This window comes from Nicotiana sylvestris, chromosome 7 (genome assembly GCF_000393655.2).
Source record: "Nicotiana sylvestris chromosome 7, ASM39365v2, whole genome shotgun sequence".
In the NCBI taxonomy this organism is placed as follows: Eukaryota; Viridiplantae; Streptophyta; class Magnoliopsida; order Solanales; family Solanaceae; genus Nicotiana; species Nicotiana sylvestris.
In genome coordinates, this window is record NC_091063.1 from 140,841,189 (window position 1) to 140,856,752 (window position 15,564).

At 37.4% G+C, this 15,564-nt stretch overlaps 1 protein-coding gene across 1 annotated transcript; it reads right to left on the bottom strand.

Annotated features, from left to right (window-relative positions):
- Positions 1–1,404: 1,404 nt before the first annotated feature.
- LOC138873854 (uncharacterized) lies at positions 1,405–2,987 on the bottom strand. Its single transcript, XM_070152338.1, has 3 exons — positions 2,735–2,987; positions 2,207–2,533; positions 1,405–1,712 (listed from the first exon to the last, which is right to left on the bottom strand). The coding sequence occupies exons 1-3, from the start codon at positions 2,985–2,987 to the stop codon at positions 1,405–1,407; spliced, it is 888 nt and encodes a 295-aa protein (XP_070008439.1).
- Positions 2,988–15,564: the final 12,577 nt, after the last annotated feature.

Sequence of the window (15,564 nt, forward strand, 5' to 3'; positions counted from 1 at the left end):
ATCAATTTTACTTTTTCTATGGCTCGCTGAACCAGGTCTGGCCCGTGTAATCCAGATTCTCCAACATCAAACCACCCTATAGGCGACCTACACTTCCATCCGTAAAGAGCTTCATATGGAGCCATCTGAATATTGGAATGGTAACTATTATTATATGCGAACTCAATAAGAGGCAGATGATCATCCCAGCTACCTTTGAAGTCTGTTACACAAGCTCGTAACATATCCACCAGTGTTTGAATAATACATTCATCCTGTCCGTCTGTCTGGGGATGAAATATTGTACTAAGACTTACTTGAGTCCCCAATCCTTTTTGGAAGGACCTTAAGAAGTTAGTTATAAACTGAGCTCCTCTATCCGAGATAATAGACACAGGGACACCATGCAGTCGTACTATCTCCTTGATATAAAGCCTCGCATAATCCTCTAAGAAATATGTAGTTCTAACGGGCAGAAAATGGGCTGACTTTGTAAGCCTATCAACAATCACCCATATCGAATCGAACTTACATTGGGTATGAGGTAAGCCTACGATGAAGTCCATATTGATTATTTCCCATTTCCAAGTTGGAATCTCCATAGCCTGCAATAATCCACTGGGTTTTTGATGCTCAATCTTAACCTGCTGAGAGTTAGGACACCGGACAACAAATTCTGCTATATCCTTTTTCATTCAGTCCCACCAATACATTTCCCTGATAGCATGATACATCTTTGTTGCTCCTAGATGGATAGAATAATGAGAATAGTGAGTTTCTCCCATAACCTGCTGATGTAGCCCTATAATATTAGGCACACATAATCGTCCTCGATATCTGAGGACCCCATCTTCTGTAATTTCAAACGGCATCTTCTCCTTCTGAAGGGTGGTATCCCTATAATGAACTAACACAGGATCCCCGTACTGGTGTTCCTTTACTTCAGTTACTAAAGAGGATGTTGTCGTATCCTGAAGAGTAATTCCAACGTTACCTGAGTCCAGTAACCGAACTCCAAGACTAGCTAGCTAATGAACGTCATGGGCTATTCCCCTCTTTTCTGGCTTCAAATATGACAGGCTACCCATAGATCTATGGCTGAGGGCATCGGCTACTACGTTCGCCTTCCCTGGATGGTATAAAATATCAACGTCAGTCTTTAAGTAGCTCCAACCATCTCCTTTGACGTAGATTCAATTCCTTTTGCTTGAAGATGTACTGGAGGCTCTTATGATCTGCATAGATATCAACATGAATGCCATACAAGTAGTGCCTCCACATCTTTAGTGCATGAATCACCGCAGCTAACTCTAAATCGTGGGTCGGGTAGTTCTTCTCGTGCTTTCTTAGTTGTCTAGAAGCATAAGCCACAACCTTACCATACTGCATCAGCACACAACCCAATCCAACGCCTGAAGCATCACACTAGATCACATAACCATCGGTCCCCTCTGGAAGCATTAGAACCGGTGCTGACGTTAATCTGTCCTTTAATGCCTGGAAACTTCGTTCACAAGCATCAGTCCATTGAAACTTTGATCCCTTCTGAGTCAACTTTGTCAAAGGTGCTGAAAGGGAAGAAAATACTTCCATGAATCTTCTGTAATAACCTTCCAAACCGAGAAAGCTATGAACCTCCGTCGGTGTTGTGGGTCTAGGCCAAGTCTTTACTGCCTCAATCTTTTGTGCATCCACCCGGATACCTTCACCCGAAATAACATGCCCAAGGAAAGCTACAGAGTTCAACCATAATTCACATTTAGAAAACTTTGCATACAACTTACCTTTTTATAGAACTTTGAACACAGTACGCAGATGATCTGCATGCTCAGCCTCTGAACGAGAATACACTAATATATCATCGATAAATACAATTATGAACAGATCTAAAAAGGCCTGAACACACGGTTCATCAAATCTATGAATATTGTTGGGGCATTGGTCAGACCGAATGACATAACCCAAAACTCAAAGTGCCCATATCTAGTCCTGAATGTTGTCTTCGGAATATATTCATCCTTAACCCTTACTTGATGGTACCCAGACCTCAAGTCTATCTTTGAAAAACACTTGGCACCTTGCAACTGATCGAATAAATCATCAATTCCCGGGAGCGGGTACTTATTCTTGATCATCACCTTATTCAGCTGCCTATAATCAATACACATTCGTAAGAAAGCATTTTTCTTTCTCACAAACAAAATATGTGCTCCCCACGGTGACATACTAGGTCCGATAAAGCCTTTTTCAAGTAAGTCCTTTAATTGTTCTTTCAACTCTTTCAGCTCTGTGGGGGCCATTCTATAGGGAGGAATAGATATTGGGTGAGTATCTGGTAGTAGGTCAATAGAAAACTCAATTTCTCGCTCTGGCAGGAGACCCAAAAGCTCATCGGGAAACTCATTCACCACAGGGATGGACTGAATGGTTGGTGACTCCACTTCCACATCCTGAACCTGAACTAAGTGATAAATATATCCCTTTCTGATCATCTTCCTTGCCTTGAGATAGGAAATGAATCTTCCTCTCGGCAATGCTGTATTACCTTTCCACTCTAAAATAGGATCCCCCGAAAATTGAAATCAGACTATCTTTGATCTACAATCAACGTTGGCATGACAAGAAGCCAACCAATCCATACCCATTATAACATCAAATTCTACCATATCTAATTCGATTAAGTCTGCTATGGTAGTTCGACCATGAACTACTAGTATACAACCCCTATATACTTGCTTAGCTATCACCGAGTTACCAACAGGTGTAGATACCTCAAAAGATTTAACCAATTCAGGTTTTATTCCAAACTTACAAGCAACTAATGGAGTAACGTATGATAAGGTGGAACCTGGGTCAATCAGTGCATATACATCATATGAGGAGACTGATAATATACTGGTAACAACATCAGGCGATGACTCCTGGTGTTGTCGTCCTGCCAAGGCATAAATGCGGTTCTGAGGGCTACTCGAGCTAGATGCTCTACCTCTGCCTCTACCACGACTCATTGGTGATTGGGGACCTTGCCCAGAGGGGCGTACTAATGATGACGAACCAGCTGCAAATCCTGATGGCTAAGCTATGCTTGCATCACCTCTCATCGGGCAATCCCTCATAACGTGGCCCGGATAACCACAAGTATAACAAACACTTAACCCCATACGACAATGCCCGGTATGCTGCTTACCACATTGAGCACATCATGGCAAGGGCAGCCTCATTTGATTTGACTCACCCCTATACTGAGAACCTGAGGCCTTGAAATTCTGACCAGACCCTGAATATATAGAATGATCAAATCTCTTACCACCAAACTGAGGGTGAGCTCTAGCCGAGGACTGGAATGGATACCTCAAGTACTGCTACCTTTGACCACCTCAAAACTCACCAGAATGACCCGAAGACCTCGCACTCTTATTCTGGGCCCTATCATGCTCACGATCAGCCATCTATTTTTGTTTACGCTCCTCTACACCCTGAGCGTATGCCTGAATAGGAGAAATATCCATGTTTGGATGAAGTGAGACCGACATACAATCGTTACGCAAGTGAGGCTCTAACCCCACCACAAACAGGTGCACCCGATCCTCCATCTTAGATACAATAGTGGGAGCATACCTAGCCAATGAATCAAACTGAAGATTGTACTTCCGAACACTCATGTTACCCTATAGAAGGGTCAAGAACCTATCAACTCTGGTCCATCTAAGCTCTGGTGGTAGATAATGACAGAGAAAAGCTTCTGTAAACTCCTGCCATACTGCTGGAGGGGCATCCTCACCTCTGGACAATTCCCACGACTCGTACCAATTAACTGCAACATCTCGGAGTCTACAGGAAGCTAGCTCAACTGACTCAGTCGTAGTGGCATTCATTACCCTTAACGTCCTCTGCATTCTATCAATAAAAATTTGAGGGTCCTCGTTTGGATCTGCTCCAGTGAATACCGGAGGGTCTAAATTAATGAAGTCACAAACCCTCGCACTAACGGACCTATCTGCACGACCAATACCTACTTCCTGACGCTGAGCCTGTGCGGCTACTAATCGAGTCAATAACTGAATAGCATCTCTCATCTCCTGACCCGGTGCATCCGGCTGAGGTGCTAAATGTATAGGGGTGGGCGCTCAAGTCGGTTCCCCTCGGAGCTCTTCTGGAAAAGGTGGGGTATGTGAAGTTTGAGATGGAACCTCACCATGAGACTCTCCCCAAGCCCCGGTAACTCTTGGCGCTCGACTAGTAGTCTCACCAGCCATGGACTTTCCCTTCTGGGCGGCCGTATTCTTTGGAGGCATCACTGAAAACTAACATATCGTTAGGAACATGAATTCTTGTATCGCACGATCTGAGATAAAAATAGAGGATAATATCCTATATGTCCTATAGCCTCCTGTTTATAAGTGTGGTGCACCACACACCCATAAAAAAGACTCTACTAGACACGGTTTGTAGACAACCCTAGGACAGAACTGCTCTGATACCACTTTTGTCATGACTCAAACTGATGGGCCGCGACGGGTGCCTGAGTCCTACCTATCAAACACCCCTAAGCATGCGTCTAAGATATGAACCTGAATAACATCTGCTACATTACGAAAATAACATACGTGAAGGAAACCTACCATCAAGGCATATGTACGTATACATGCAGAATACAGTAGGCGAGCCGGAAAGGCTGCTATAGACAACTATACATCCAAAACTGAAAGCCGACAAGGCCACATACAACCCAACTAGACATACTATCCATAGACCTCTAACAGAAATATAACTGTACAAAAACGGGACTAAGCCACGTCATACCCATATACATATACATATATATATATATATACATATGCATATATATATATATATATGCATATACATATATATATATATATATATATATATATATATATATATATATACATATATATATATATATATATATATATATATATATATATATATATATATATATATATATATATGCATATACATATACATATACATATACATATACATATACATATACATATACATATACATATACATATACATATATATGCATATACATATATATATATATATATATATACACATATACATATACATATACATATACATATAGATATATACATATACATATATATATATATATGCATATACATATACATATACATATATATGCATATACATATACATATACATATATATGCATATACATATACATATACATATATATGCATATACATATACATATACATATACATATACATATACATATACATATATATATATATATACACAAACGTATCATAACAAAATCAAAAGTAGCTCCGGATCAAATGGAGCACGCCAACTCTTGCTGATCAGGAATCCTAAGAAGGGGGACTGTCAGCTTGCCTACCTGCACCTGCGGGCATGAAACGCAGGCCCCGTGAAATAGGGCGTCAGTACGAAAAATGTACTGAGTATATAAGGCATGAAAATTAGTACGTAAAAGACATAGATGAAACATAGAATAAAGAAACACATCTTTAAATCTGAATAACTTTGTAAATTCTAAAACGTTTATAATGTCATGCACGTGCGTATAAATGGCGTGCCATGCATAGGTATAGGTGTACATAATATCATCAAGCCACTGAGGGCATCCCATCATATTGTCTCGGCCATTGTGGGCAACATCATCAACATATATCAGCTAATCAGGTGGTGGTGCGTATATAACGCCGTAGTCTTTTCCCATACCCCATATACATATATTTACATATATATGTGTATATAACACCTTCTGGTCATGGTTCAATGCACATGTATAAATGAGTGAAATGCATGAAAAATATGTAATAATCTCAATATTCCTTCCAGATAAACATTTTCCAACTGCGTACTATTCTGAGACCCGTGAACAGAAGATAATAATAATTTTCATGGGGAATCAAGAATATAGACACCCCTACTATTTCTATGAATAGAGTAATTTATGAAAACTGTGTATTTGCTCGTTTCTTCAATATAATTTGGACCATACCAAAAGAAAGAAGGGAGGGTCTTGACATACCTGTTTCTTGAATTATTTGAACGAAACTACTTCTACGAAATATGAACGAAATTTATACTTGGATTTCCTTGAAATTCAGAAATGAAATTGGGGTTGCTCTTTGAAATTTCAATCGAAATTTTGGCAAGAATTGGACGAAATGTTTTATGTTTCAAGGTTCTTGGTTTCAAGCCAAGCTAATTTGGCAAGAATTGGACAAAATATTTTCTGTTCCAAGGTTCTTGGTTTCAAGCCAAGGACATAAATTGAGGCTAATATGGCAAGAATTGGATAAGATTTTATAAGTCTTTCTAAGACTTAACCCTTAAGTCATGATTTTGTTATTCATAGGTAGCCACCTAGAATTATGACTACTTAGTCATTTTCTAGGTTTGTGGCTTCTTGCCACGTGTGGGGGGGATTTAATTTATTAATTTTTATCCACTTATTAGATAACTGGGTAATGTCCTGTTATCCAATAATTAATCAATTATCATAAATTACTTAAAATTCTATTTATTTTTAAAATACTTCATAACACTTATTTATCGCTTGTTATAAATAGCATAAGTACTTTAACGTCAAGATGATCTCATCCCCGAGTCTACGTCGGTTAACTGAAAACAAAATTTTAACGTACGAAAACGTGAGAAGTAACAAGGTTTATGGACAGGTTCCCTCAAGGTTTGAGAAACATTTCCTCTTTGTTCAGTTCCCCCTGTCAGGTTGCCCTAGGTAGAAGGACCTGTTCCATTACCTATTCCTTCCTCTGGTGCAGCTTCAGTCAAGGATATGGTTTCATTTGAGTTTCTTACCAGTCCAATTACTTTATCTTCATGTTTTTGCCTCTCAAAAAGAATGTTAGTTTCATCAAAAATCACATGTACACTTTCTTTTATGCACACAGTTCTTTTATTATAAATCGTATAAACTTTACTATGTGAAGAATATCCCAAGAATACTCCCTCATTACTTATGGGATCAAACTTACCTATGGTCTCGTTACCATTATTGTGCACAAAGCATTTGCATCCAAATGCCCTAAGATGGGATATGTTTGGCTTTCTCCCTTTAAGTAACACATAGGGAGTCTTCTCAACAAGAGGTCTAGTCATGCACGTATTTATAATGTAGCATGCAGTGTTCACAGTTTCTACCTAGAAACTATGGGGCAGTTTACTAAAAAGAACCATAGTCCTAGCCATTTCTTCAAATGTCATATTCTTTCTTTCAACTATTCCATTCTGTTGTGGAGTCCTAGGAGCAGAAAAATTATGATCTATGCCATGCTAATCACAAAATTCAGCAAATTTTGTATTTTCAAATTTAGTACTACGATCAGACCTAATTGATGCAAGTTGATTACCTAGTTATTTCTGAGTTTTTTTCTAACAAAAGAAGTGAACATGTCAAATGCTTCATCTTTAGATTTTAGAAATAGTGTCCAAGTAAACCTAGAGTTTATCAACAAGCACCATAACATATCTCTTACCACCTCTGCTCAATATTCTCATTGGTCCACAAAGATCCATATGGACCAGTTCCATCGTTCTGGTGGTGCTTACCATTTTCTTGCTTTTGAAAGAGGATCTTACTTGCTTCACCCTTGCAGAAGCCTCACAAACTTTATCTTCCTTGAACTTATGTTAGGCAGTCCTATAACCAAGTCCTTGTAGACTAGTTTGTTGAGTTGACTTAGACTAGCATGTCCAAGTCTTTTGTGCCGAAGGAGGGGATCATTATCCAACACACTTAAGCAAGTGAGTTTATTTTTTGAAAGTGCAGACAAATCCACAACATATATGTTGTTCACTCTTTTTTCCTGCAAAACTATCTTGTCAGTGGTAAGATTAATCACAAACCATTTTGTAGAGGTGAATGCAACCATATTACCTTTATCACACAATTTTGCTATACTTATTAGACTGTACTTCAGTCCATATATCAAGTAGACAATCTCAATAGAGTGAGACTCAGTCTTACCTACCTTAACAACCCTTATGATCTCACCTTTCTTCCCATTTTTGAAGGAGACATTACCTCCTTTAAGGTCCTCAAGTAAAAGGAATCGGTTCTTGCTTCTTGTCATGTGCTTTGAGCGGCCACTATCCGCCATATTTGGCTGCTCCCCTTCATTTGAACCTGCAAAAGAAAATCAGGGGTTAGTCTTAGGAACCCAAACTAGTTTGGGTCCCTTTCTAGAGGCAAACGGATGAATCATATTCCTTTTAGCCCCTATTCTTCCCTTGAACAAACTCTTTGTTTTTTGTCTTTTGTAGTGCATTCACTTTTATAGTGACATGTTTTACCATAGTGTGTACAAATTTTGTTCTCAGAAAGTGTGATGTACTTACTTTTGGGATCCCACTTAGGTGCCAGGTTCCCAAAGCCAAGTCCTCTTCTGTTGTTGCTATGGTGTTCTTGTAGCTATGAAAGTGCATTAGAGGACCTGTTCCATTTACAAGTTCTATCTAGCTCATGTTTGACCTCGCTTAGATCCTCCTTTAGGATTCTTACTTGCTCATCCCTTTTGTACAACTCGTCTTTCATTTTTCCTACATTTTCTTCTAAATTGAGCTGTGTGTGATCAGTTGTCTTTTTACCTGTTCCTTATTTCAGTTTTAGATTTTCAAATCTAAGTTCTAGGACAGTTGTGTCAAGTTCATGAACTTGGTTCAACACAACATTTTCACTTTCAGTTTCACTAGCCCTAAGTTCCAGGTTTTTACACTTAGCTTTTAAAACTACACACTCTTTTGACAATTGTTCCTTTTCATTATTACATCCTCAGATTCATCAATTAGCTCTAGGAGAAACTCATATAACATTCAGACAAAATTTAATCTTGTCTTTGAGATGAGAAACACTTACCTCAGCTTCTTCATCAGATTCTCCAATGAACATAAGTGATTGTTCATTATTATCATCATCATCATCATCATCATCATTATCATCTGGGCTCTCATCTAAGCTATCTCCCCGAGCAGTGACCATAGACTTTGTTGATCCTTTGTTGTTGCTTTTCTTGGGTTGAACTTGTTCCTTCTTCCGGTTCCTTCATTCAGCTATTTCCTTCTTCCATTCAATTTCCCATAAATGATAGTTCTTGATATGGTGATCAATCTTTCCACACATGTAGTAGCCATCATTGGTTTGCTTCTCAGGAGCTTTTGATTTGTTGTAGCTCCCACTTCTTGAAGAACCCTTTCCTCTCTCCTAAAATATGATCTCTCATCTTGTTTTTCCACCAAGAGTAGTACTATCCATTAAAGAGTGGTGGCCTAGAAGTGGATTTCCCTTCCCAATTTTCAAATGGTACACTCATGTTGATCTTCTCCTAAGGTGTAAGCCTCTTCAAGGATAACCCACTCTGATACCAATTGATGTTTTATACTTCAATGCCAATGTCATGCCCCAAACCTGGGGAGGCGTGGCTGGCACCCTGGTACCATGCTGGGCCGAGCGAACCACTCTGTAACTCATGATCGTTTGACCAAAACTAGAACATACATAGGTCGAGTTGGCTAAACTTTTTCCTTTTGTAACTATCATGGGCCAACATGTCCACAACTCATAATGTACAACCCTAAGTGGACAAACATTGTATCAGCAAACTATCGTACTTAAAACATGAATACACACGGGCCATCAAGGCCTCTAGCATACTGTACATAATTAAATATGTGTCTACAAAGCCTCTAAGAGTATTTGACATCAAACGGGATAGGGTATCGGCCTACCCATAAGTTTGTAGTATAACTCTGACACGATAACTTATAGACTCGGCTGCACTGCGAATGAGGTGGAGTTTTACCGATCCTTTGCATAATGCCAACCTCGTCTACTATGAGGGTTCGTCAAACTGATTATCTATACATGCAGGCATGAATGCAGCCTCCCCAACAAAAGGACATCAGTACGAATAATAATGAGTATATAAGGCAGAACTGAAACATAACAATAAGTAACCATTAGTTAAAGATATATAAGAATCAACCTAAATATCTGAAGTGCCACCGTATATTCATACTTATTATACTCATATATGTACAATGCTTCTCTTTGAGACTATTATCCATATCTTATGATGCATGACTGCCCAATTGATCAGTGGTAACTGCCTAATCGGCCGTAGCGCAGTGATAAATGAATGACTGCCTGACTGGCCATAGCTCGATGGTAAATATATAACTACCCAACCGATCGTAGCTCGATGGTAAATGCATGACTGCCCGACCAACCGTAGCTCGGTGGTAAATAATGATGCATATAATACCATTATAAATATTAACATCTTTATCAAATACCTCAATAGAGACTTAGGAACATACTTAGACATGCTTGAATATCACTTTGCAGGAATGAGTAACATAGATATCCTTAACTGCCAAGAGTAAACCACTTATGGAATAGCATTAACGTTTACGTATCGTTACTTGGATCATGCCCAAAAAAGAAAGATTAGCCTTAACATACCTTAAATTTGTCTTTGGATGACTTCGTGTTGCTGCTACAAATGGAAAGAGAATGCTACTGCTATGTTGGAAAGGAAACAATGTTGCTACTATATATCAAATCATAAAATATTGAGTTGAATAGAAGAAGATCAAATTAAAAGGTGATGCCTCCATAAACTCACGTTTCCACTACCTAATATTAAGTACTGCATATGCATTCCTTAAGCCCTCCATTTCCAAAAATGAAATAAGATATATGTGTGTATATATATCCCTTCCTCCTCCTTACACGTGGGATCCTCTTCCCGTCCACTCTTTCCTTAATTGATGATACATGGACATCTAAATGATAACCCCCTTTATATGCACCCACTTAAAGATAAGAGTTCATATTATGATAAGACCAAAAACACGCGGAATTAAGGCATACATAGTTGTAATTACTATACCACCAACTTATTCCAAGTGTCCACTCATAGATCATATAAAGGACATTAGTCTTGAGCTCCTCTTACCCTCATGATTCCAAGTGGATTCATATAACTGACACTTATCAACTTATAACTAGTTCCATATTTCATAACTTTATAACAACATGATAATTTGTACTAGTCACTTGATTCTCCTTGATATATGGCCACGTGGACATCATTGTAACCTTGTACTTGTCCATAAATTCGTATCCTAAAGTACTACTATTAAAATAATAAATTATGGAATCATACAAAATTAATACATATACTAATACTTTATTAAAATATCTATGTAAAAATACACATATGTTTTATCAACTTTTAATTTTTCTAATCTCATTAAAAGAGTACAAATTTTTCGTATGCTTAATTCTTAAAATGGTAAAAAGATAACCTTCTTTTCTTGTGAGAAAATAATTTCTATCTTTACAATAAAGAAAATTTCATAAACTTTCTCATATTATGTGTATAATTTAAAGTATATCCGGAAGTAGAAAAATATATTTTACAAAGGGGCCTTTAACCACTTACACATGTCATTAAATGAATACCCATTTGATTAGTCATTAAAACCCCATTTGCCACCACTTTGAAAATCATGACTTTTTCGACAAATGTCATCTTTTAATACAAATTAGTCACATCTTTCTTTAGTTGCCATGATCCCACATGAACAATACAATTTTTACATTTATCTGCTTATACTAATTCTACACAATTAATTTCTAGATCTTACACTACAATCTTCCATTTAACCAACTACACATATAATTAATTCTAGCACTCAATTTACTTAAATATTAATATACTTCATATACCTTACTATTATGGTCATGTAGTATAGCTTGGACCGTATTTATTCCCAAAATATCAAACTTTGGCGATACTCAATTTCTTCGATTCGTTTATCCTCTAACCTTCATAACACTTGCTTATAACTTGTCTGGAATATCACAAATACTTATAACCTCGAAAATAGTCTTGCCCTTGAACTTATATCAATTATCTATGACAAATACAATGTAGAAATATACGGGATGTAACATCCTTCCCCCTTTACAAATATTCGTCCTCGAATTTTAACTCTTAGAGATTTACAAAACTTTTTCTAGGGCTTCCTCCGTAAACTAAAATAAAACCCAACATCTATATGAAGTTTGGACTATTCACAACCTTCTGCACTTAAATATCTCGTATTTTCCTCACATTTACCTTACTTACCTTTCAATCTCACATTCTCTTCTGTTGCTTTCATAACCTCCCTTCCACACAGGTGGAAATTACATCCACGCCTTAAAGCTCTACTATGATACCTGCACCTCTCGTGCATACAAAATCCGGTGAAAGTTTCATACTGACTTCTTACGACTTAGCTTTATGCACAATGTGAAAACAAAAGAAGGGTAACATTTCCTAAATGCCATATAGCCTTTTAATTATAAGTGTGGTGTGCAACATACCCATAAGTGAGACTCTACTAGGCACAAAGTTTTAGACTCCCTAGTATACGACCTACTCTGATACCAATTTGTCTCGCCCCAAACCTGGGGAGGCGTGGCTGGCACTCGGTACCGTGCTGGGCCGAGCGAACCACTCTGTAACTCATGATCGTTTGACCAAACCTAGAACATACATAGGTTAAGTTGGCTGAACTTATTCCTTTTGTAACTATCATGGTCCAACATGGCCACAACTCATAATGTACAACCCTAAGTGGACAAACACTGTATCAGCAAACTATCGTACTTAAAACATATATATACACGGGCTATCAAGGCCTCTAGCATATTGTACATAATAAACATGTATCTTCAAAGTTTCTAAGAGTATTTGATATCAAATGGGACAGGGTACCAACCTACCCATAAGTCTGTAGCATAACTCTGACACGATAACTTATAGATGTGGCTGCACTACGAATGGGTGGAGTCTTACTGATCCTTCGCTTAATGCCAACCTTGTCTACTATGAGGACTCGTCAAACTGATTATCTATACCTGCAGGCATAAATGCAGCATCCCCAACAAAAGGACGTCAGTACGAATAATATACTGAGTATGTAAGGCATAACTGAAATATAAGAATAAGTCAACATTAATTAAAGACATATAAGAATCAACCTGAATCTCTGAAGTGCCACCGTATATGCATATTTATTATACTCATCATATATACAATGCTTCTCTTTGAGAATATTATCCATATCTTATGATGCATTACTGCCCAACTGATCAGTGGTAGCTGCCCGTCGACCGTAGCACGGTGATAAATGAATGACTGCCCGACCGACCATAGCTCGATGGTAAATATGTAACTGCCCAACCAGCCATAGCTCGATGGTAAATGCATGACTACCCGACCGGCCGTAGCTCGGTGGTAAATATATAACTGCCCAACCGGTCGTAGCTCGATGGTAAATGCATGACTGCCCGACCGACCATAGCTCGGTGGTAAATAATGATGCATATAATACCATTATGAACATTAACATCTTTATCAAATACCTCAATAGAGACTTAGGAACATACTTAGACATGCTTGAATATCACTTTACATGAATGAATAACATAGACATCCTTAACTGCTAAGAGTAGAACCACTTATGGAATAGCATTAACGTTTATGTATTGTTACTTGGATCATGCCAAAAGAAAGAAGGATTAGCCTTAACATACCTTAAATCCGTCTTTGGATGACTTCGCGTTGCTGTTACAAATGGAAAGAGAATGCTACTTCTATGTTGGAAAGGAAACAGTGTTGCTACTATATCTGAAATCATAAAATATTGAGTTGAATAGAAGAAGATCAAATTAAAAGGTGATGCCTCCATAAACTCATGTTTTCACTACCTAATATTAAGTACTGCATATGCATTCCTTAAGCTCGTCACTTCCTAAAATGAAATAAGATACATATGTGTATATATATATCACTTCCCCCTACTTACACGTGGGATCCTCTTCCCGTCCGCTCTTTCCTTAATTGATGACACATGATCATCTAAATGATAACCCCATTTATATGCACCCACTTAAAGATAAGAGTTCATATTATGATAAGACCAAAAACATGTGGAAGTAAGGCATACATAGTTGTAATTACTATACAACCAACTTATTCCAAGTGTCCACTAATAGATCCTATAAAGGTCATTAGTCATGAGTCCCCCTTACCCTCATGATTCCAAATGGATTCATATAAATGACACTTATCAACTTATAACTTGTTCAATATTTCATAACTTTATACCAACATGATAATTTGTACTAGTCACTTGATGCTCCTTGATATATGGCCATGTGGACATCCTTGTCACCTTGCACTTGTCCACAAATCCTTATCCTAAAGTACTACTATTAAAATAGTAAATCATGGTACCATACAAAATTAATACATACACTAATACTTCATTAAAATATCCATGTAAAAATACACATATATTTTATCAACTTCTAGTTTTCCTAATCTCATAAAAAGAGTACAAATTTTTCGTACGCTTAATTCTTAAAATGGTAAAAAGATAACCTTCTTTTCTTGTGAGAAAATAATTTCTACCTTTACAATAAAAATTTTTTTATAAACTTTCTCATATTATATGTATAATTTAAAGCATATCCGGAAGTAGAAAAATATATTTTACAAAGGGGCCTTTAACCACTTACACATGTCATTAAATGAATACTCATTTAATTAGTCATCAGACCCTCATTTGCCACCACTTTAAAAATCATGACTTTTTCGACAAATGTCACCCTTTAATACAAATTAGTCACATCTTTTTTTAGTTGCTATGGTCCCACGGGGACAATACAATTTTTACAATTATCCACTTATATTAATTCCACACAATTAATTTCTAGATCTTACACTACAATCCTCCATTTAACCAACTAGACATATAATTAATTCTAGCACTCAATTTACTTAAATACTAATATACTTCATATAACTTACTATCATGGTCATGCGGTATAGCACTGGTCCATTAATACATAGTATCATAGCTTGGACCGTATTTCTTCTCAAAATATCAAACTTCGGCGATACTCAATTTCTTTGATTCGTTTATCCTCTAACCTTCATAACACTTGCTTATCACTTGTTTGGAATATCACAAATACTTATAACCTCAAAAATAGTCTTGCCCTTGAACTTATATCAATTATCTATGACAAATCTAATGTAGAAATGTACGGGATGTAACATCCTTCCTCCATTTAGAAAAATTCGTCCTTGAATGTTAACTCTTAGAGATTTACAAAACTTTTGCTAGGGCCTCCTCCGTAAACTAAATTAAAACCCAACCTCTATCTGAAGTTTGGACTATTCACAACCTTATGTACTTAACTATCTCGTATCTTCTTCGCATTTATCTTTCTTACCTTTCAATCTTGCATTCTCTTCTGTCGCTTTCTTCACCTCCCTTCCACACAAGTGGGAATTACATCCACGTCTTAAAGCTTTACTATGATACCTGCACCTCTGGCGCATATAAAATCTAGTGGAAGTTTCATATTGATTTCTTACGACTTAGCTTTATGGCACGATCTGAAAACAAAAGATGGGTAACATTTCCTAAATGCCCTATAGCCTCTTAATTATAAGTGTGGTGTGCAACACACCCATA